General features: G+C 39.3%; 1 protein-coding gene across 2 annotated transcripts in view; it reads left to right on the top strand.

Moving 5' to 3' along the window:
- LOC111566812 (sickle tail protein-like) overlaps positions 1 to 22,002 on the top strand; it is a 102,368-nt gene extending 80,366 nt beyond the window's left edge. The window contains exons 17-25 of one of the 2 annotated variants that reach the window (XM_035946948.2): positions 815 to 1,109; positions 2,550 to 2,645; positions 3,619 to 3,817; positions 5,398 to 5,491; positions 5,983 to 6,183; positions 6,837 to 6,929; positions 10,351 to 12,393; positions 12,951 to 13,079; positions 18,152 to 22,002. In XM_035946948.2, the coding sequence (XP_035802841.2) occupies positions 815 to 1,109; positions 2,550 to 2,645; positions 3,619 to 3,817; positions 5,398 to 5,491; positions 5,983 to 6,183; positions 6,837 to 6,929; positions 10,351 to 12,393; positions 12,951 to 13,079; positions 18,152 to 18,178 (3,177 nt within the window). In that variant the 3' untranslated portion in view covers positions 18,179 to 22,002. The remainder of the gene's footprint in view (positions 1 to 814; positions 1,110 to 2,549; positions 2,646 to 3,618; positions 3,818 to 5,397; positions 5,492 to 5,982; positions 6,184 to 6,836; positions 6,930 to 10,350; positions 12,394 to 12,950; positions 13,080 to 18,151) is intronic. The other variant, XM_055014644.1, reaches the window with a different exon arrangement.
- The last annotated feature ends 2,550 nt before the right edge of the window (positions 22,003 to 24,552 follow it).

The following is a 24,552-nucleotide window of genomic DNA, read 5'->3' as shown; positions in this document are numbered from 1 at the left end:
ATAGAGACTGTTTAATCAGTTGAAAGTAGTTCTAGTCAAATCTGTACATGTTGTGTTCTATAGAATTGGGCTGGCACAATTAGCAAAACCAGAAATGTCTTAAATGTTTTCCTATACACTACCATTCAAACGTTGGGGTCACACACACAATTTCATGTTTTCCATGAAAACTCACACTTTTATTCATGTTCTAACATAATTGCACAAGGGTTTTCTAATCATCAATTAGCCTTTCAACACCATTAGCTAACACAATGTAGCATTAGAACACAGGAGTGATGGTTGCTGGAAATATTTCTCTGTACCCCTTTGGAGATATTCCATTAAAAATCAGCTGTTTCCAGCTAGAATAGTCATTTACCACATTAACAATGTCTAGACTGTATTTCTGATTCATTTAATGTTATCTGCATTGAAAAAAATGCTTTGCTATCAAAAATAAGGATGTTTCTAATTGACCCAAAACTTTTGAACGGTAGTGCACATGGCAGTTTTCCTGTGTCAGCACTTGTACTAAGAAATAAAAAGTTATTGTTGCTGTGCTGTTTAAATGGTTCACATAGTTTGAATCAAGAGACTTTGTGCTTTCAAATGAGTTTGTTTGCAAATTGTTTCTGAATGGCATCAGCACATTCTGATTCAACTTTCCTATGGAAGAATTTTCACACACTTGTAGGCTTTATTGTTCGTTTCAAGGTTTGATTATATTAAATTGCATTATATGTGATATGAAATCTTGATACCAGAGATTTCCCTCAGTGTCAGGCCTAGTTTAAAACAAATGACCCCTGTCCTCACTCTGTGTCCTCCATAGAATACAGAGAGACAAACTCCAGAGGGCTGTCAGAGTGAAACCAGCGATATGATCCAGTCTAGCACCAGCCAAGTCAACCAGCTACCCAAGTCTGATTCTAGCCAGCCTCCACCCCTAAACACCAGCACAAACCCTGACCACGTCCTCCAAGAGGCCCACGGCAGCCTTTTGAAGTCCATACCTGATCCAGATGTATCAGATGCAGCAGAGAGCTATGCTGATTCTGCCTCAAGACAATCAACTCTCAATGCTTCAGAGTTAGACCAGGAAACACCTCTGGACATGACGCTGCAAGGTAGACCTGCACAATCCCTGTCACTTGTCACTCTTTTTGTGAAGTTGGTTGGATTCAGAAAACTCTGTCAGAAAGGGTGTCTTGCTGTTAAAAGAGAGTTCGTCTTCACACTGTACCCTGAGCTTGCTCAAAGGGAATTATTGCATTTGTTGGGTTTCACTGCATAATACAATGCGAAGTGCCCTAGGATGACTTATGTTTTGTATTGATGCCATATAAATAATACTGAACTGATTTTTTTCTGCTTGATGAATCCTGCTAGTTCATGAGGAGGTACCTCTCATAAGATACAAGCATGAGCAAAACTGACTCCCACAAACTGCCACATGGGCAAAATTCTTACCAAAGAATAAAAAACAAGAACTTCACACTCAGCTTTAAGCCCTGCTGTTGGAAATCAAGAAGATTTTTCAGCTGAAAGATCGCCAGTTTGCGTCCTAGCCTGGGATGTTTCTGTGTGGAGTCTGCATGTTCTCCCTGTGCAGCGTGGGTCCAAAGACATGCTGAGTTAATTGGTGATTCTAAATTGTCTGTAGGTGTGAGAGTGTGTGTGCTTGGTTGTCTGTCTGTCTGTGTAGCCCTGCAATGAACTGGCAACCAATCCCCTGTCTTCACCCTAAATCAACTGGGATAGACTCCAGCCGCCCTGTGACCCTAATGAGGATAAAGCGGTGTATAGATATTGGATGGATGTTACGTTGGTATCTTAGTAGCAGTTAATGAGGATCCAAATAAAGAATGCTAAAGGACTTGAAACAGTTTGAAAATACTAAAACAGTTGCCTTACTGTCCGAGGAATGTCAGAGCTGGTCGTTCCTCATTCAACAGCCCCACCTGTGCTTTTCCAAACTGTGCTACAGAGGGTTTTATGGAACTCCGTGTCCCTGTTGCTGCTGGCATTGCCGGGGTGCATCAGCACCAGCACGTTCTAATGCTACATTGTGTTAGCTAATGGTGTTGGAAGGCTTAATGATGATTAGAAAACCCTTGTGCAGTTATGTTACACATGAATAAAAGTGTGAGTTTTTACACATGAAATTGCCTGGGTGACCCTACACTTTTGAACGGTAGCGTACATATATGATCGCTTACCGTAATGTGTATCATATTGCATCAAAACTCTGCTTGTGAAGTTTTAGTTGAAATTAAAACTCAATGTTTGAAATGGGCACAGAACTACAGTATTATAAATACGCCTTGCAAAAGTGTGTCTGCACCACATTAGCTGCAAAAGATTAAGGGTCACTACACAAAATACACAAGTACTGCAATTATGTTTCTCTATTAGTGACATTTGTTATCTTTAACTTAACTGTAATTTTATTCATGTTGTTCTTGATGTTTTAATATCATCAAAAAACCTTCAGTAGTATTGCCTATTTGTTGGAGCCCGTGTTAACACATCTGTGTGCCTGTGTTGTTGTTGTGCTGTTACCTCAGCAGAGCCACAGGTGCTTCTCTGTAATACACAGGAAGACACATCTCTCAAGCTGAGTGATGAGGTGGACTCCAGCCAGATGAAACCCCCAGACTCAGGTATGATTTCAGTTTGAAGAAAGAAAATAAAATGTATAATATGTGCTAATCTATCATATTTCTTGCCCCTTCAAAAATCCCAGTTTAACATACTTCATGCAAACATGAGATTATCAGGCTAACATCAATCTGATTAATATTATCCAGTTATTTTAGTTCTGTGAAAGCAGCTTGATAAGTCAAATTCATATGTGCTCATATTTTGAAAGGAAGAGGAATGAGAAAATGGGAGTTCTGTTATCAGTGTTCAATTAATTGGCTAAGTGCTGATCATGAAATTACAGTTATATGCAGACAAGTGTAGTAGCAGCTTTCCCTGCATGCACTGTGGCAGTATATTCATGGTCAGTCTAATTTTCCTTGTTCCTGCTGTGTTACTGATGTCAACATTGTGCTTCACTGTTTCCACTGTTTGCACATTTATGTTCAAACTGCAGATTTACCTAAAGTGAAATTAAAGTCCATGTTCACCGGTCATTTTTTTTGTTTGCTTGTTTTGTTTGGTTTGGTTTTATGTTATATGTAAACTTTTATGTAATTTTAGAATTTGTCATATAGGAGTGTAGTAAATATATTGTGATTACCAAAAGATCACAAAGATTTTTCATTAACATTCATTTATCATGAAAAAATCACAATCCTGTCAACACTTGTTCAATATACCTTTAAGACAGCAAGCAATTTATATCATAAAATGCCGTGGTGATAATCCAGCGAACTTTTAACATTCCTATCGGTCAACTCAGTCGTCCATGTGCAAATTATGAGGTTCTGTGTTTAACAGCACAAACATAATACTGACAGTTGAAGGGAACAAAAAACAAAAGTTGAAAATTGGAAATAATACCAGTCAGTCTGCAAAATGACTCATCCCCATGTGCAAATACAGACCTTAAATATTATTATCTTTAATTTGTCAAGGAATTCTCAGTCATTAAATGACAGCATTCTGGTGTGATGTGTTTAACTCCAGCAGTAGTGTCACAGCTTCCTGCAGCCACTGTGGAACCTCTTCCATCACCTGCTAGATCAGCTGTTCGTTCAGCACCGGACCCAGAGCGCAGCAGCCGGCCACAAATGGAGAAACCCCGCCGCTCCAGTGTGGAGAAGGAGATGAAGCAGAGTCCAGACAGGGCCAGCAAGTCACCTCCTCCTCCTCCTCCTCCACGGAGGTGAGTTGATCACAGTTACTTCTAATGCTTTATTTAGTGTACCAGTTTACAAGCTTGAAGGACAATGTTGACTATTCTTCAGGCTCATTCTTCTTCATTCACAGCAGTCCCACCATAGGAACAGTATACAACAGATACGCTAAACTTTTGAATGGTAGTGTATGTCAAATGATTCCACTTAGTATCACCTTACAGTAACTGTATTACATCTGATTTAACAATAGGTTTTTCTCATATATGACATGAAAACTGTTAGGATTTACTTTGTTGAAAATATACTTACCACAGTAGAAATGAATCACAATAAATTTCAATGGTAAATGGTTTGCACTTATATAGAGCCTTTTAACCTCAATGGTACTTTACACCCTGTCCTATTCACACACACACACACACACGCACACATTCTCACACCAATGGCGGCAGTGCTGTCTGCCATCGGGAGCAACTTATGGTTCAGTGTGTCGCCCGAGGACACTATGACATGTGGAGGGGCCGGGGATCCAACCACCAACCTTACAGTTAGTCGACAACTCACTCTGCCACATGAGCCACAGCCAACCCCAAACACTGAGATTCAAATCTTTTCCTTTTTTATGTTTTTTATTATGTCATATGTCCAGGTTTATTTTTGATGACAGACTCCACACAGGTATATTTCTCTGCTTTGAGGACAGCCTTGTTGCACCAATTTGTGGACAGATGTTCTGCAATTATTCAAGGACAGTTTCTCTTCAGCTGCTCTTTGCCATATGTGTTGTGTTGCTCTACCTTTCTCTTTTAAATACAAGATGAGTGGAATGTTATTCCCACCCCAACCTGTCCCCCACTTCCCTCATCCCCAACCTCATCCTAAGCAGTCGAGACAGATGGCTGCCTTCCATGCCATGTGCCTGGTTCTTTCTGAGTTTTTTTTCCCCTACTTGTTATATGGTTTGCTCTTTATTTTTTGGTTCCTTCCCACTGTTGCCAACTGCTTGTTTTAAGAGAATTCAAAGACAGCTTTGTATTGCTGGGTTCTCTGTTTAAAATATGTAAGGTCTTCACCCTACTCTGTTAAGTGATATGAGATGACATATGTTGCAAAATGGCACTATATAAATAAAAGTGAATCGAATTTTCGGTGCTAGAGCCGGACTGAACTTGAGCAAGAAGTCTGTTACAAGTTACTAAATAGTGTCATAACTAAAAGCTAGCTGTTGTGTATGTTTTTTTTCTTGAATCTGTGCAATCAAGGTTGGAATTGTAAATTTAGCATGACCCACAGAGAGACATAATCGATACAGTAATGGGAATACAGCGGGTTGGAATAAACCTATAATACATTACTGACACTTTTTTGTGTGTCTTTCTCTTTGACACACCGACAGTTGGGGACATACCCACATCATCTCCATTTCGGTTTTTAAAACGTTCTTATTAACTTGCTCTTTCTCTCACTCAGCCCCACCACATTATAACACAGTGTTCACTCATTGAGGTTGCTCTGTGCTCACCACATAGCTCCTATAGATCTACTACAGATCTGTAGCTCGTCTCCCTCACCTGCCCAACCTCTATTTTTATTATCCTTTGCCCAGGTCTCATGCTGTCAGTTCTGGTTTTACCACGGGAAGGTCCGTAGATGTGATCATTACTGCCATGAAGTCTAGAGACCATGAGTCTGGAGCTCAGGTATGTTGACTTTGGGGGCAAACACATAAATATGAATAGTATAGTAAATACATTTACAGATAACAGCATCAGAGGGGTGTCATGTCAAAGTAAGGAAAAGGCTTCAATTTGTATTTTATAGCGTCACACATTTTGAGCCCTTTGCAGTCCATTTATGACTATAGACACAGAATGAAATTAGTATTAGCGAAATTAATTAAGGACCTTTGACTCTGAAGGATTTTCATTTTTATTTTTATTCAAGAAAAAATAATTAAACAGAACATAAAGTTAAAGTCACAAATGAATTTTGCTTGATGTGGAATAAAGTTTAGGTTTGGGGTACATGTCAAAGTAATATCCTTGAATGCCAGAACCCGAGGTTTCCAAGCAGAGCATTGCATTGTAACAGCATGATCAATGTTTTTCACTTTACCTATCGGTGACTAACAATGTTGTGGCTGATCGGTGTTTATTCTATGCTTTGTTTTCACTTTATGCTTCTGTAAAAGGAGAAGGGTGACAAAGAGAAAGAGCCACCTCAGCCCAAACCTCCAAGACAACCCCCAGAGGTCAAACCTAAACCCCAGATGTGTGTCCCTGCACCTGTAGCCAGTTCCACCTCCACCCCTCCTACAGCCCTAGCACACAGCGAGGAGGAGGAGGAGGAGGAGGAAGAGGAGGGGCACAACAAATTCATGAGAGAGCTGCAGGTATGTTGAAGAAACTGTTGTTTAAGCAGATCAAATACGGAATCAGGGAAAACACCAGGTCAACCGATCTGCTGGGTCGGACCTTGTTCTTTACTTTTATTTTGGTCAATTATCATTACAGGAAATTACACAGGTTGTAGTTGCACTACACGACACGTTAATAAGAGCAGAGGAAAACCAAATATCGTCACTGATGAAGTTGGAACAACTCTCAGCAAACATTTGGCTTTGGTTGCATTTTATTAAATTTGAATGCCGCATCAGATTTCTCATTAAATCTTTCTGTGTAGTTTGTTTCATGGGGAATGAAGGTCTCTGTCATGTAGAACAATGTAATACTTTCATTTTACACAGCACAGAATCAAGAGAAATGTAATGAATACTCAGCATAGTGTTTCCTTTGTTTGGCTTAAGCAATGAAAACACTACTAACAGTAGGAAAACCACATTTAGTGTAGGATTAGTCCATGCGGTTGACAACACAACTCCATCTGGCTGCCATTCTTACTCACAAACTGAACCCCTGAGTTAAGTTTTATACAACACTTTGAAGTCTAAATAGAAGGTGTTTATTACCTACTGCACCCTTCTACCTCTGAGCTTATCCCTGTCTCCTTAACCTTCAACATGGATCCTCTGCCCTTCTCACCCAGGTGTTTCAGAAATGCACTGGGAGGGATGTAGGGGGCAGAGACGTGGCTAAACTCTCTGTCTCCGAGCTCCAAAGCAAAGAGATGGAGCCTCAGGTAAAACAGAAAGACATTTAAAAACCAACAATACTAATCATTAACACCTCAATATCCACTACAGATCTTTTCATGTAAACCTAAAAATGTGCATCCGAATGAAAGTATGCCAGCTTTCATTAGGATGTTTACTCAACAAGTGTGTTGTGAACTGAACAGGATCATTTTCTAACATGCTCTGTCCAAAAGAGATGTTGGCTTTAATCTACACTACCAGCCAAAAGTTTGGACACACCTTCTCATTCAATGGTTTTTATTTATTTTATACAGTGTAGATTAATACTGAAGACATCAAAACTATGAAAGAATACATTGGGAATTGTTGGAAATATGTTGTAAACAAAAAAGTGTTAAACTTCAGTGTTAATCTGTTGTGTTCTTTTTTTGAGATAGAAGAGAAGCAACTTCTCGCAGTTCAAGTTGTTTATTCTGCAATGCCAAAATAGCTTGATATCAAGGACCATTACTGTTCCGAGGACTACTGTCAACAAAATGTTAATCTGTGGGCGTCTTCCCAGGAATGGCTAAAATTCACAGTATACAGAGTATTTATGAAATGGGTTACAATCTTATTGATCAAAAGCTGATGTACAGGAAATGCATTTAACTCAGCCCTCTCTTCGTTGGTGCAGAGGCACGTCCATAGCCTCTTGGCACACCACCCTTCAATCAGATGGTCCTGGATACTGTACAAGAGTCCCTCCCTGTTATGATTCATGTTTCTGTCTCAGTCATATATTATCACAGCTTCTAGCTGACGCACCATCTCCAGTCTTGATTATTTTATCATGATTATTTTATCGGTTCTTAATCACAGCAGCTTTTGCTCTCACTTGATGTTCTTATGACTTGGAGTGGCCTTCAGCACTAAGTGAGTGTGTGAGAGCGTGGAGTGTGCATGCATACATGTATGTATGTGTGTCAGCAATGAGTGTTGATGTGTTGGAGTGTAAGCAGCTGCAGTTTGCCCTCTGCTGACCTGGTTCAATTCATCTTTGGCTCATTCCATTCACACAGGGGGACATGATGTCCGTGACCCTCTTATCTTCACAGGTCAACACAGCTCTTTTACTAGCACTGAAGCAATGTGTAAATCAGTATTGAGCCAGCAGTATATTTGACAGGAATATTAAAAATAATACAAATAAATAAAAAGCATTGAATGAGAAAGTGTGTCCAAACTTTTGACTGGTACTGTGCAGTGAGCCCAAATTAGTGTTCTGCTGTAACCAGTGCTAGCTGAACTAAATCAGTGGTCTTTTTAATGAACAATTTTTGGTTTGCAGTGAACATGTTTTACGCTTCTGACTCACATCTGCTAAATTTGCAGCTTTTATACTAATTACTGTTCTGTTGATCTGTTCTAACTAATAATGATTTTACTGGTTTCAAGGCATGTGTTCCCAAACTAATTAATCCTGTTAAAGAGACACAAACTGTGATGGTGTAACAGTGAGGAGCTTCATGATGTATATAGTGTCATCATTCAGAAATAATGCCCTGCTCTGTTCAGAAGGAAACATATCCAGTAAGGCAGATGCCACATGATTGTGCAAAAGCTGAGTCACTGTTTAACTCTTGAGATCCTCCAAACTCTTTATTATTCTTCTGACCTCTGTACATTTTTTGACATTTAACTACTTCTGCATACTAGAAGCTACATGCACTATTTAGATATCACATGATTCAGTCCCTCAAGGACATTTGTGTGTATTAAAATGTTTTTTATAGCTTTAATACTTTTAAAACTATTCAGCTTTTATCAGCAAACCGTTGTATTGGCATTAAATAGACAAAATGTTCAAATCCTTTTCAAACATATTTCATTTAGAACTTCTATTTCCACATAGTTTCCGCTATATTGTTTTGAATATTTTACAAGACAAAGACATATAAAACTTGGGTTCATCTCTTTGAAATATTTTACCATTTTTGAACCACTTATGTCTTGGGCTTGTTTTCAGTCTCTTTCTGATTCTACAATAGGTGTGTATTGCACTGTGTGGTGTGGATGGCATCACCCACCAATGTGTGTCCACTTGTTTTTTTCTTCTCTTTTTAATATTGGGCTCCTTCAGAACATCCTGGTGTACTTCAGGCCCCAGCAGCACTTCTTCTGTCCATCCTCTTTCACCTCTGAAGTCTTCTATTCCCTTTTAACTGGATTCGATTACACTATAATACAACCTTAAATTAACATGTTCACAAGCATACATACACTACCATTCACAAGTTTCAGGTCACCCAAACAATTTCATGTTGTCTTCATTGAAAAAAAAAAGATTTTCTTTCAAAAATAAGAACATTTCTAAGTGACCCCTAACTTTTGAACGGTAGTGTACATTCCATGGATAGTCACTACAGAAGGTATTTAATCGCTTTACTTTTTGCACACTTGTTGAGTTTTTATCATTTTAGAGAAGATTTTCCTCATGTTCACAGATTCCTTTAAATGCTGTTTGGCACACTTTAGAGAGCCACAGCAAAGGGTCTGAATGCATTTGTAAATAAGGGATTCCAGCTTGGGGCTGCACAGTGGTGTAGTGGTTAGCACTTTCGCCTTGCAGCAAGAAGATCCCTGGTTCGCGTCCCGGCTTTCCCGGGATCTTTCTGCATGGAGTTTGCATGTTCTCCCTGTGCATGTGTGGGTTCTCTCCGGGTACTCCGGCTTCCTCCCACCGTCCAAAAATATGCTGAGGTTAATTGATTATTCTAAATTGCCCGTAGGTGTGAATGTGAGAGTGCTTGTTTGTCTTTGTATGTAGCCCTGTGACAGACTGGTGACCTGTCTAGGGTGTCCCCTGCCTTCGCCCGAGTCAGCTGGGATAGGCTCCAGCCCCCCCCGCGACCCTAATGAGGATTAAGCGGTGTATAGATAATGGATGGATGGATGGATGGATTCCAGCTTTTGATTTTTCGTAAATTTAACCAGTGAAGTTTACTTGTGAATGTAATTTCATCCCTGGTTCCTGAAACAACACAAGTCATTCTTTTAACACAGTAGTGTTTTAGATCTGAAAATCCTCTAAAGCATTTTTTAAAACTTATTAAGGGCCAGAGTGTCCAGGAAATTATCAACTTATGTGCAGATCTATAATTACTACTTAACAGGATGCATATGCATCATCTTGACTCATTGATTGTTTAAACTCAAAAATCTGATCTCTTTTTTCAGTATACATACCATATAAAAGAAATATTTCACATCCACATTTAGTATATCAAATACATAAGTTTATGTTTTAATTTAGGATTTCCTCAAATACTGTTGTATGAAAAGACACTTTACATCAAATTGCATAATGAATATATGGAAAAATACTTTTTTTCTTTAGTTATAATAGAATATAAAAGGCTACACTTTTTTTTCTTCATAATTAAGAGTTGATGAAGTGTTTAATATGACCTTTTATAATTATAGGTGATGACAGATCTGTCAAATAAGAATCATTCACCAGGTGGAAATAAGCAACAGTCCAAAGGAAACGCCAGGACAACCAAAACCTCACAAGTGGCCACTCAGAAAATGTTAACAAGTGAACACCAGTCAGCTCTTAAGTTGGGCATTACAAATGGATCCACTCTAAAAGTTGCAGCAGTAGCTGAACTGAAAGAACACGGTCAAGGTGGGAAAAACACTTTAAGTCTTGATAAGAAGAAAGAAGTGAAGGAGAAGAAAGTGGTTAGTAAAGTGCCTTCCATAAAGTATCCAACCACAAAGAAGGTGGTGGTGTCCCCACCTGTCACTATACGTGATGTTCAGACTGTCCAGAAGAATGAGGAGGCGCCTACAACAACCCAAAAGAAAGCAGACAAAATGGAAGTGTTTACACTACCAGCTTCACGTAAAGAAAATGATCTTACTTCAAACACCTCAAAACAGAGTGTTAACGCAGTGGTTGGACAGGTGTTCTCCCCAACAGCAGTGGAAAAGAAGGTCAAGTTTACAACAGTTGTTACTCTGCAAAAGGAAGACATTCAGGGAACCGTCACAAGTCCCAAACAGACAAATGAAAAAGTTGTCAAAGAAGTACCAGCTGAGAAGAAGTCTAATGTGATGGTAGTTGTGACTTTACAAAAAGAAAACACCCCAGAACATACAGAGCCGTCACCAACATTACATCAGATCAAGTCCCTGAGTTCAGATCAGGATTTTGAAACTTCTATTCCTTTCCTAAAACCGTCCTCCCTTTCACCTAGTTCGACTAACAGCTGCAGCAACAATGAGCAGAACCAAGAGGCAGCGCAGATATCCAAAGACCAATCACTGTGTGCAGAGGATGGAGGTACTCTGAGCCCCACTATTCTGGATGATGAGGGACCACCTCCTCCCCCGCCTCGGATTGGTAAATTCAGCCATAGAATCTCCAAGAACAGAAATAAGACCCAGTCCAAAGAAGAAGATCTGGCCAAAATGAATGGTTCTAACATACAGACTGTAGCCAAGGACAGTTCTGGTGACCCTTCTCATGTGGGATATGAAAACCATGGTTTTCTGGACAGTGATGATTCTGGCACAAAACCTATTATTGTTATTTTGAATGAGCCGATGGACATTCAGTCAGCCTACAAGCGTCTGTCTACCATCTTTGAAAGTGAGGAAGATCTTGATGGGATTCTGCCTCCAGAGTGTATTGTGGTTGAAGAGGAAACAAAGCAGGAGGAAGAGGAGAAGGATGTGAGAAACATTTCTGTGATTGAAATTAATACAGAGTTAGGCCTTCAAGACACCTCAAAAAGTGATCAGAATTCTCCACAAATGCAGCATGAAAGATCTTTAGCAAATAATGTCTCACTTCCTGAAATCAAAGACCAGGGTAAACCAGACTCGCTTAGAAAGGAAGAAAGCAAAAGAAAATTTAAATTCAGGTTCCCCAAAAACAAACTGGCTGCAATTAGTCAGGCTATTCGAACAGGGACACACAAAACGGGGAAGAAGACTCTTGAAGTTGTTGTGTATGATGAAGAGGAGGAGAAGGTATTGGACAGCAGGTCCATCAAGGAAAACAAGAAGCAGACAGCAGAATCCAAGAGTTTTGAGATCAACAAGACCAAACAATTCGACTTGGGCAAAGGCAATAACTGTGACAGCGACATCAAGGCCTTGTTTCCTGCTGAAACCAGACAGTCTATGTCACAAACCCGGGTAGAGGAGCTCTGTAAGAATACATTTGACTCTATTAGCAGCCTAGAAGAGTCCATTAAACAGTTGGAAATCAGTGTGGACAGTATAACTTCCCCCTCTTCACCCTCATCCACTGTGTCTTCACCTCCTCAGACCCCTAATCCTTCCTTTGACTCCACTGACACACCTCAGTTTAAAGGCAAAGTCAAACCAGAAAGGGAGAGAAGCCCGTCCAAAAGGCCAGCCACGCAGATCCACAAGGGCCCAAGTTCGCCTCAGAGTAAGAGAGCCAAACCACAGCTTCCACATGACCGAGGGAAAACCACAACCAAGAAACAGGTCTGATGTTCCTCTGCCCACAGAACTGACTTGGTTCAGCAGTGCAGGGCTGGTGGTGGGCTCTCGACTCTGACAGCGTGTCTCTCTACATGCTGTGTCTTCTATGTATCTCTCTTTCATAGCCAGTGAACATTTTGTGTGCATGTTTTCTCTATATTCCACATCTTTCTTCTTGTCTCCATATTAGTTTATGAATGCCTCTGGATAAAGTGAGAATTTTTATGGTTAAGAGATATGCAGCTCACACATTGGTTTAACCAATCACTTCTTTGATGATGTCAGTTGAAACTCCAACATGGTCACAGATATCATAAAGTATCTTTTAAACAGTACTGTACTGTTTATACCCATGATGACTGACATACCTCAGTACTCATCTATAGTCTACATTTTCCCTCTATGTGCACCGATGTTTAAACACTTGAAGTACAATGTCTGGTGTCATCATTTGATCTTCATTTTCTGCTTGAATCTGAAGCTTTTGGCTGCTGCAGTGATATCATAGTCCCAGATAGACTGTGCTAGCTAATTAGCATTGTGTATGCATGTTCTTGCAGACCTCCAGCAGCAGCTCCAGCTCATCTGCTCAGCGATTTAACGCCAAGTCTCGCCACTCATCCTCCTCTGGCTCACCAGACAAGACACCTAAGAGCCAGCAGCAGGCCATCCCTAAGCAGCCCAGCCAGGTAAATGAACTCTGAGGAGAGCTGAGGTCAGCACATGTGAAACAGCATAGGCTGAAAGGGATTTCTTACACTACCATTCAAAAGTTTGGGGTCACTTAGAAATGTCCTTATTTTGAAAGAAAAGCAGATTTTTTTTTTTTTTTGAAAATGAAGACAACATTAAATTAATCAGAAATACAGTCCAGACATTGGTAATGTGGTAAATGACTATTCTAGCTGGAAACAGCTTATTTTTAAAGGAATATCTATATATGAGTACAGAGGAATATTTCCAGCAACCATCACTCCTGTGTTCTAATGCTACATTGTGTTAGCTAATGGTGTTGAAAGGCTAATTGATGATTAGAAAACCCTTGTGCAATTATGTTAGCATATGAATAAAAGTGTGAGTTTTCATTGAACACATGAAATTGCCTGGGTGATGCCAAACTTTTGAACGGTAGTGTATATTCCACCAAATGCTATCAGGATTTCTCTTCTTGTCAGGTTCAACAACCTGTAACATTTTTTGAAATTATCAGTATATTTAGCTAGTTAGTGGTAACTAAAAGAGAGAAAGCTTAAACCTTCCATAAGTTGTCATCACTATGAAAATGATCACCTAAACACAAGTCTGCTCTGTAGAAATATATGAAATATACTTTTTCCACTTTAAAGGACCTCTTCATCTGAAACTCTAGGAGGATACTGCTCATTATGAAGTCATATACAAATTTAAATCAGGGTAGTTTGTTTGCAGTACCTTAAAAGCATTACACTTGTTCCCTGAAGAGTAGTCTGATTGGTCAGAAGGTTAAATTAACTTTTATTAACTAGACAGTTAGAGATAATATTGGACACATCTATGTAAAGTTTGTTTGCCAATGTACAGGAATGTGTCAAAATTCAAATTTGGGAAATGGATAAACAGCTGCAAATCATGCAACTGAACCAAATATAATTAAAAGGGATGTGGAGGAGTTCCAGGTAGTCCTAGGTTCTTCAAAGAGAGTCAAAGAGAAACAGCCAGTCTGTGACAGAAGAGGGAGAGATTGCTATGATATCTCTGGAACACTTCACTCTTCTATATGTTCATCATGATGGCAGTTATCAGTGGAATTTTCTTTACTTTTAAAATTCCTGTTTAGCTAGATTTGAAGCATAGACTGTAGATTTTATGATATTTATAATAGAAAAGCGAGTTTAAAATTAGTTATATATGTAAAATATAAAACAATATCTTTAGTTTGATTATGCATAGCAGCTTGTGACAAATGACCTCTGTAAGCTGGATAATAGCCTCTAAGTTTCTACATTCCATGATTGGCAGGTACTACTACATCAAGACATGACCTCATTTATGGGTACATAGCTGGAATACTACGTATCCATAAATAGATATCTTGCATGTAAGATAGGTAGATACCATCTGATCTCTGCTTTGTATTTTAGCAACAATCAAACAACACTAAAAGAATGCATGATAATATTTTAGTAATTTTACTGTTTGTGTTCTGCTGAGTTTTAAAATGGGTTATTGTGAATGTTTGTATTTTTCTTGTGGCAACATGGGTCCTCCTCAAGCTCTGTCTGTCTGCCTGTGTTTGTGCTCTTTTTTTTCAAGGTTCACTCCCTGTATTTAACAGATTTTGCAATAGCCTGCTTATCAGAAATCAATAGCAGATGTTTTAAAAATGAACACAGAGAGTGGATCTTGCCCTGCATGTGCTTCTCTGTGTACAGTCGTTCTTCATCTGGCAGTGAGTTGTGGAAATATTATTTGCACCAAAAATTTGTACATTAACTTTTTCTGAACTGATTATTTTGAGAAAAATAGCACTGAATTTCGTCAGTCATGCATGTTACTACTATGTCTTTGGGCAGTTTAATAGGTGTAATTTGAAATTCATTCAGAATTACATTTAGCCAGAAAAAGAAAGATACTTCAGTTTTAAATGGGATGGAAAAAAACAAATGTACATTTTAGACATCCAAAAAGCAGACACTGTACAATGGTCACAGAAATAATTTGAATCTGACAAAAGTAATAATAAATAAAAATTCTATGAAAATTAACCAGTGAAAATCAGACATTGCTTTTGAACCGTGGTTTAACAGAATTATTTAAAAAAAAAATAAACCCATGAATCAGGCCTGGACAAAAATGATGGTACTCTTAATATTTTGTTGCACAACCTTTTGAGGCAATCACTGCAATCAAACCATTTCTGTAACTGTCAGTGAGACTTCTGCACCTCTCAGCACGTATTCTGGTCCACTCCTCATGAGCAGACTGCTCCAGTTGTCTCAGGTTTGAAGGGTTCCTTCTCCAGACGCCATGTTTCAGCTCCTTCCACAGATGTTCAATAGGATTTAGATCAGGGCTCATAGAGGCCACTTCAGAATAGTCCAATGTTTTCCTCTTAGCCATTCTTGGCTGTTTTTAGCTGTGTTTTGGGTCATTATCCTGTTGAAAGACCCATGACCTGCGACTGAGACCAAGCTTTCTGACACTGGGCAGCACATTTCTCTCTAGAATACCTTGATAGTCATGAGATTTCATTGTACCCTGCACAGATTCCAGACACCCTGTACCAGATGCAGCAAAGCAGCCCCAGAACATAACAGAGCCTCCTCCATGTTTCACAGTAGGGACAGTGTTCTTTTCTTGATATGCTTCACTTTTGCGTCTGTGAACATAGAGCTGATGTGTCTTGCCAAGAAGTTCCAGTTTTGTCTGGTCTGTCCATAGGACATTCTCCCAGAAGCTTTGTGGCTTGTCAACATGCAGTTTGGCAAATTCCAGTCTGACTTTTTTATGATTAGTTTTCAACAATGGTGTCCTTCTTGGTCGTCTCCCATCAAGTCCACTTTGACTCAAACAACGATGGATGGTGTGATCTGACACTGATGTACCTTGACCTTGGAGTTCACCTTTAATGTCTTTAGAGGTTGTTCTGGGCTGTTTTGTTACCATTCATATTATCCGTCTCTTCCATTTGTCATCAATTTTCGTCCTGCAGCCACGTCCAGGGAGGTTGGCTACAGTCCCATGGATCTTAAATTTCTGAATAATATGTGCAACTGTAGTCACAGGAACATCAAGCTGCTTGGAGATGGTCTTATAGCCTTTACCTTTAACATGCTTGTCTATAATTTTCTTTCTAATCTCCTGAGACAACTCTCTCCTTGGCTTCCTCTGGTCCATGTTTAGTGTGGTACACACCATGTCACCAAACAGCACAGTGACTACTGTAACCCTATAAACAGGCAGACTGACTGATTACAAGTTTGTAGACACCTGTGATGCTAATTAGAGGACACACCTTGATTGAACGTGTCCCTATGGTCACATTATTTTCAGTCTTTTCTAGGGGTACCATCATTTTGTCCAGGCCTGTTTCATGAGTTTATTTTTTAAAAATAATTCTGTTGAACCATGGTTCAAAAGCAATGTCTGATTTTCATTGGTTAATTTTCATAGAATTTTTATTTATTATTACTTTTGTCAGATTCAAGTGATTTCTGTGACCATTGTGGGTTTTTCTTTCATTAACCGAGGGGTACCAACAATTTTGTCCACGTGTGTAGCTCTAGATCCAGGAATATCTGCAGAGAGAACGAAACACAAACTAGGGAAGAAAAAAATACACAAAGTTTCTGACATGCAATGGTGTCATATAAATGTATGAAGAGTGGAAGATTGGACAATAGAGATGAGGTGCTCAAATAGCCACATTTTGCTGTGATAACAGCTTTGCACAGTCTTTTCTCAACCAGCTTCACTAATGAACTATTAACAGCATACAGAACAAGAAAATCACTCAGAGAGCATCGTACTCTGTAAAGGCTGCTCAGTCATTGTATGATTTCCGACAGCAGGCGGCTGATGTAGTGCTCACCTGTTGTCATAGTTACAGTGATGCCGTTATCTTGCAATGATTCAGAAATCTTTTAAAAATCTGTGGATCCAGACTATAAGTCTCATGACTGCCAAAATCGAATTACTTAGTCTTTGTTTCATTTCTGACCTTCCCTGAAAATTTCATCCAAATCTGTTTTTCCATTTTTGAGTAATATTGCCAACAGAGAGATAAACAAACCAATGCCAATCATCACATAACTCCACCGCATTCTTTAGCGAAGTAATAAACTAGCTCCAACTCAGCTCTATCAGTAAAATACTTCTTTTACTCAATGCATCACTAGTTTTACATCACAAATAACATCCCAGGAATATAATATAAAAACATCAGAGTTTACTGGATACAAAATGGAACCAGTTAGCAAAACCTTTGCTTACAGACACATTATATAAAATAGTTCTAAGTTTATTGTAGGCCTTTATGATCCTTAAATGTATCATGTTAATGTCAGGTGATTGACTGATGGCACTGGTGGTCAGTATGTCAACAATCTATTTCATAAGTCAATGTCACTTTGTGGTGAGAACAGGTTCTTACTGTATGCAATTAAACTCATCATGCATAGCCTGTGGAAAAGGATTAGCTGGCCAAAGCCGTAGAGATAACAGATATGAGTGCTGAGACTGAGTGCTGTTCTCCTGTCATGTGGGCTGTGCGTTGCTGCCGCTGACTTGCCGTATTCCGTGGTGTCTGTTTGCAGGCTGACAGCAGAAGCAGTAGAGCAGCTGGGGATAGTAACCATTGTGTCGTTGCTTTGCGTGCCTCTAAGATCCCATCATTGTGCCATAGCTCTGGGAAACACCCATCTCTGTCCACTCCTCACTGCTCAGACACCACCGATAGCATCCAAAACCTGTCCTCTTCCTCCTCCACTGCTTCTTCACCTTCAGCTTCTTCCTCCTCCTCCTGTGGGAAACACACCCCGTGTCCTATTTTAAATGTCTCCCAGTGTCCTTCCCGTTCATCTTCTCCTTCCTCCTCCCAGCGCTCCAGGCACCAGGCTTTCTTGTGTCCCCTCTCCTCTTCCTCGACGGTGAAAAATTCCTCCTCAGTCTCTCCATCAGTCTCCCCACCTGGCTCCCCTTCGCCTTTGCTTTCTTCCAGTCAACATCCTCACAAGTCTTTTGTCCCCTCTCTGAATCTGAGTCGTCTCCTCCCCTCATCTAGCCACGTCTTGTCGCCATCTCCCGCTAACGTCAGCTCGGCCCACCGTGGGCCTGGCAGCAGCAGCAGCAAGCGCCAGCATCGCCTCGTCCTCACCACCACCCCCCAACACAGCTACTACTCTTCATCTTCCTACTCTTCATCCTCACCCTCCTCCTCCTCCGCCTCATCCTCCCTGTCGCCTACCTCCTCCTCCTCTTCCCCTCCCTCCCCGTCTGCCTCCCTCCTGCCCACCATGGTGAGTCATGGGGCCAGGAGTGTCCAGATGTCAGCGTCCAACCCCGGCTCTCCAGTCCGCGGCAAGAAACGCCCCGGAAGCCAAGCTGTCCGAGTGCTGCGCGCTGTGGCGACAGCCTCAAAGGACGCAGAATGATGTCTGCTGTTTTCATCTCCTGAAAAAATATGTAAATTCAGAGAGACATGGGTGTGGTATATTCAGCTTTTGTGCATGAGAGAAAAAAGTAAAATTGCACTGTGTTCCTACAGCAATATCGTGTGTTGTTTACCTTTTGAAACATTTGGATTGGTTTAGAAGGGATTGTAAGGTCAAGTCTGATATTCTTTGAAGTTGAAACTACATTAATGCCTGGAACCCGACCAGTTCATCCATGAGGCTGATGTTACTGTCTGAAAGTACGATATCGCAAAAATGACTATATCACCCATTCAAAATCACTGATCCTGAGACATAATTTGTTGTCCAGAGAGTTTAAGTTATGTTTCTGTAAAATCTTCCGCTCATGACATATTTTAGCCACTTGGTCACCACTGTGACTGTGACTGCTCTGGTTAAAGGTGGTCGAGTTGCACTAATAATTGGAAAGCATCCAAGGTGTCCTGAGTTATGAAGCATATTGAAAAAAATCTGTGCTATTTCAAGGCTGACACCAAAGCCTCTCAGCCAGAGGCAGTCAGCAGGACATTAGAATAAAAAACAAATAGAAACACTTTGGGTCCATCCACACTAATACATGTGAAATTTTGAAACAATGTTATGAAGTGAAAATGGTACACTACCATTCAAAAATTTGGGGTCACTTAGAAATATCCTTATTTTTGAAAGAAAACCATTTTTTTTCCCCAGTGAAGATAACATTAAATGAATCAGAAATACAGTCTAGACATTGTAAATGTGGTAAATGACTATTCTAGCTGGAAACAGCTGATTTTTAATGGAATATCTACACAGGGGTACAGAGGAACATTTCCAGCAACCATCACTCCTGTGTTCTAATGCTACATTGTGTTAGCTAATGGTGTTGAAAGGCTAATTGATGACTAGAATGCCATCAGTAACAATATATTTGGGATTTAGTTGGACATGCTTTTAGCTTCAATTGGTACACACATCGCCATGCCCGTAAGATGCAGTAGAAGAGCTGGTTTTGGATACTTGGCATTTGAGATCTAGTATGCATGGTTTCATTTAACAATGTTGAATATATTTCTATTTAAAAACAGAGTTCTACAAGAGGTTGTTATTTTCAGTATAAAGAGTTTACCCAAAGACAATCCTATACAGACTGCACACTGTCTAAAGAATCTGTTCTGTACATCTGTCAAAGTAGAATTTTTTATGTAGTTAAAGTATAGTATAGAAATAATGTATTAGACATGTAGTTTTTTTCTGTTAACATACTGCACTGTGCAAATAATTTAGGCACTAGCAATGAAGTGAGGATGCTTTTAGAAATGAAACCATTATTAGTGTGTATTTATCCATTACATAAAGTGCAGTAAACAAAGGATGGATACAAATCTAATCACCTTAAGAGCCTAAAATGTTTGCCTAGTGCAGAAGTTGTCGGTTATTGTGTGCTTACTGCCATTTGTAGTGAACTGTTTGACATGACTCTTGCCAAAGAGAAAGAACCTGGAGTTTCATGTTGTGTTTTTTTTTTTTTTTTTTTACACTGCCAAGATAGTTGATGATCGCGGACATCTTATGATGGTCTATCAGGCTAAAGCCATCAAGGATAAAAGAGTGCTACACCATTATGAGAAAAAGACTGAGACAGATGAGAGGATGGGTAACAGTGCTCAGTCCATTAATTCAATATTGAATCACATTACAGTAATTAGATTACTTCTAAGTTGAACAGTAGGGTATTTACACTTATGTAAACAAGAACTAATAGTTTAAATTGACTATAGTAAATAATTCACGCTCCACATTAGGTACTCAATGCAACAAAAGTCAGTAAAGATTTCATTCATGAGTTTTGAATTGTTTATTTTTTCTAATTTTGCATGTCCACCGCTATTTTTGATGACTCATTCCTCCTCAGCATGAGAATCAAATTTCAGTCGAGAAGTTCTGCTATTCTTGAGATTGTTTTTTCAGCTGGTCTTTGCTGGAGGGGAAGTCTTACTCAACCTTTCTCTTTAAAATACCTCAAAGATATTCAAATGGATTCAAACCAGGTACCCTACTTGTCCAGGTCATAGTTTTTCTTTATAAACTGTGTGATTTTGGCAGAACGCTTTGAATAGTCTCATGCTGGCATATTTCTCTTCTGTTCTAGTGTCCACAGGTCATGTTCATGCAGTTAGGGTAAGTGGAAATCACAGGAGTGGTTTCAGTGATTATAAATGATCTAACTGTCTATCAGTGATCACAAGTGTACTCACTTTTGTTACATTGACTTTTTACTTTTGGGCCTGATTATTCCATAAAGTCTTATAAAAGTACTTTTGATTGTTCATGAGAGTGAATTCTATACTGTTCAACTTAAAAATAATGTAAGTAACATAAGGTGATACCGATCACTTATAAATGACCTTATTTTTGCAACGAAAGCAGTTCTTTTCGACAAAGATAACATTAAATGAATCAGAACTACAGTCTAGACATTGTTAATCATCTCTCTCTTTTTTTAAATAAACATGATGATCAAACTTTTTTATCAAAATAAATCTGCAGAAAGATCACCGACAAAGCATATCATCTGTTTTACAAGATTCAATCTTAAAATGCACCATCCGTTTGTAGCAACAGCACTGTGAAGGATAGTTCTGTAGAAACCAGGGTTCTTTGGTGTCAAAATCCTACATCCACCCTGAGCTTGTCCCTGTTCCATTATCCAGACTGAAATCAGAGGTTTATCATCAATGTTTAGCAAATTTATCATGTCAGTAATTTTTTCTATAACTTGTGCAAACACACCACCTTCAAGGATCAAGATTATACTTACAAATTGCAGTAAGATTTAATGAAAGTAGTTATTGTTCACTGCAATTTTTGACAGACGATTTTACAAACGTTTTGGCTTCACAGTTTGTTCAGATATGACAAATAGGAAGGCAAAAGCTGCTTCAATTCATTTTGTGTGGATGAAGTCTGCAAAGAGCTACTGGACCACAGAGACACAAACCGAGATTGAGTGATTCATCTTCTCATCTGACTCTGGATAAAACTACGTAAGATAAAATCTCATAAGATGTCTCATAGTCTGTTTGTTTTGTTTTTTCCTGTAAGACACCAATATGAGTTCAAAAGCAACGGAAAAGTGTTTGGTTTAATTTTTAATACACACTGTGTGGACCTTTTACTGTGATCCGTGTATACAAAAAATATTCTGAATGTTTAGAATTTAAACATAAATGCACAGTTAAAATAAGCCTTCACTTATATGCAAATTGTTTATTTCCGTTGTTGTTTTTATGCCAAAGTCTGAACCTGTGCATGCCTTTCACAGTTCCTCTGTCACTTTGAAAACTTGTAGAGTTAACTCTTCTGTAAATAATAATAATAATGATATGTTCTCTGATTTTGTAAGCTGTTGGCTCTCATAGACTCCAGCCTCCTGCGAGGTTGGAGAGCTAATAAAGGGCTTCCACGGTGTTGAAACCTCCTCCTCTGCTGCTGTCTTCTTTTATTTTAACTGTACAGTGCTGTGTTTTGCCAGTGGATGGCAGTAGAGATACACCAGCCCTGGAAAAGCTTGATGTGATCAATATTTCACATTTAGTGTAGAGCACACAACCGTCATTATACACAACAGTATTTTACAAATATTAACAGTCGCATTTTGGACCAGGGCTGCACAGCAGCTTGGTGGTTAGCACTTTTGCCTCAGTTAGCGTCCCATCCTTCTCTGGATCTTTCTGCATGAGTTTGCATGTTCTCCCTGTGCATGCGTGGGTTTTCTCCAGGTTGTCCAGCTATCTTCCACAGTCCAAAAACGTGCTGAGGTTAACTGGTAACTCTAACTTGTTCATAGGTGTGAATGTGAGTGTGATTGTTTGTCTCTATATGTGGCCCTGTGATAGACTGGTGACCTGTCCAGGGTGTCCCCTGCCTTCACCCTAAGTCAGCTGGGATAGACTCCCATGGATGGATGGACATTTTAGACTTAAATCCTTTAACAAAGACTGTAAAACTGCACACACAATATCACTCACTTTGTGACCGCAGTGAGTGTAAAAACTCACATGATGGTTCGTAGCTGCAGTGAGACCTCAGTGACTCTCTAATTGCCAACAACCCCACAGGAGCCTAAATACCTGAGACTCTGCACCAGAGCTGAAGAGATCTTTTCAAATAAGAGGTGAGATTGAGAAACACTCAATTTGCAGTTCTGCAATAGATTTTTTTTAACTGCTCATTGCTCCAATTTTTACCTTCATACTCCAAATATGTTCCTGTTACAGGCTCTTGAAGCACACTGAGTGGGGACAAAATTTGCACTTTTTAATTCACGTGACTTTTTCCAGCATTTTGAGCCCTCAACACAGTACAGAAAATAGACGCAGGAAATTTTCAACCAAATCGATTTCACATTCACTCCTGGTGTTACAATCTAAAGCCAAAATGTTTTTTTTTCATCTGCTAAATGTTGTTGTTTCACTAATCTTTAGCATCAATTTCAAAGGGATTCATCATAGTTTGAACAGTAAAGCTGTAGCAGTTTAATGTTAATGTTTTAACAAATGTAACATTTCCTTCCATTGTTTTGCAGATTTACTTCCCCACTAGACCCAAAACTGCAGGTTAATTGCAGCCATTGCTAAACTGTCTAGCGGATCTGAAATCATTGTTGGATATTAACTTTCTTTGTCTCAATGAAACCAAGACAGAGATTGTTGTTTTTAGCCATTGAGACCAATTAGTTGACTGTGTCAGTGCTTTTGGCTCTCTGGATGTCTATAATCGACCGTGTATAAAAAATCTGGATGTGTTTTTTGACTGTGCTTTTAAATTTGACAAACAGCAGTTCTGTTGTCAAAACTAGCTTCTTCCAGTTGAGGCTGCTGGCCAAAGTGAAGCCCTATCTGTCCCACAGTGACTTTGAGAGAGTCATGCATGCATTCATCACATCTAGGCTAGACGAGTATTATCTTACCTGTTCTACCCCAGTTTCTAACAGGGACAAAACCTCACTCCACTGGCTTCCTGTCTGGTTCAGAAGTGTTTTTAAGATTTTGTTGCTAGTTTTTAAGGTGTTAAATTGGTTGGCACCTTCTTATTTACTTGAACTTTTACATGCCCATGCTCCAGTTTTAGCACCGAGGTCGGCCAGTCAGATAATACTTAAAGTTCCCAGATCCAGGCTGAGAAACAGAGGCGACCGGGTCTTTTCTGTGGCTGCACTTCTGTCTGTGGAACCACTTACCTGTTCAAATTAGAACTGCTCGGACTCTTGATACCTTCAAGTGCCCACTGAAGACATATATTTACTCTCTGGCTTTTAATTGAAGTTGAGCGTTGATACCTTGATATACGTCATTGTTTATCTGTATATTTCCTCACAGATTCTGTTTCTGCTTTGAACTGTGAAGAACTTCAGTCAACATTGGTTGTTTTAAAATGTAATATATAAATAAAGTTCACTTGATTAATGACATAGAGTCACAGAAATGAGCATTGGTATGTCTGATGGCTTATCTGTTTTCTAATATTGTCACATTTTGACTAAATGTAAAAGGGAAGCCTCTATTTGCTCAGAGAATTAAAACCACGTTAATGTTGAATGAGTGAGCACTCTGCTTGTATGTAAAGGCCTCTATATAAAAGGGTGTGTTTTGCAACTTAAATTTCCACCTTTTGCTAATCATGATGTCATAAATCATCAATACCTCTATATTGTTTTCCTAACTGGTCATCATGCGCATGTGAAGCTTATCTGGTGCCATAAAGTCAATCTGGGAATATAATTTGAACATGTGAATACCAATGTTGTTTCACGGCCCAAAGCTACTTTTGCAAGTGTTAAAATATGACTATATTAGAAAACTGTTTTGACACAGAAAGACTTATGGGTAGAAGATAATTCTGGTGTCAAAACGTAGGTAAAAATAAGACCTTTCATTTTTCATTCAGCCATTTGTTTTGACCAGCATGCTTATATTAGCTTTAAAGATTTACTCAAGTGCACTTGTACCATTGGGGCTAAACTAAATAC

Source organism: Amphiprion ocellaris, chromosome 10 (assembly GCF_022539595.1).
Source record: "Amphiprion ocellaris isolate individual 3 ecotype Okinawa chromosome 10, ASM2253959v1, whole genome shotgun sequence".
NCBI classification, from domain to species: Eukaryota; Metazoa; Chordata; class Actinopteri; family Pomacentridae; genus Amphiprion; species Amphiprion ocellaris.
This window is presented reverse-complemented; position numbering and strand designations above follow the sequence as displayed.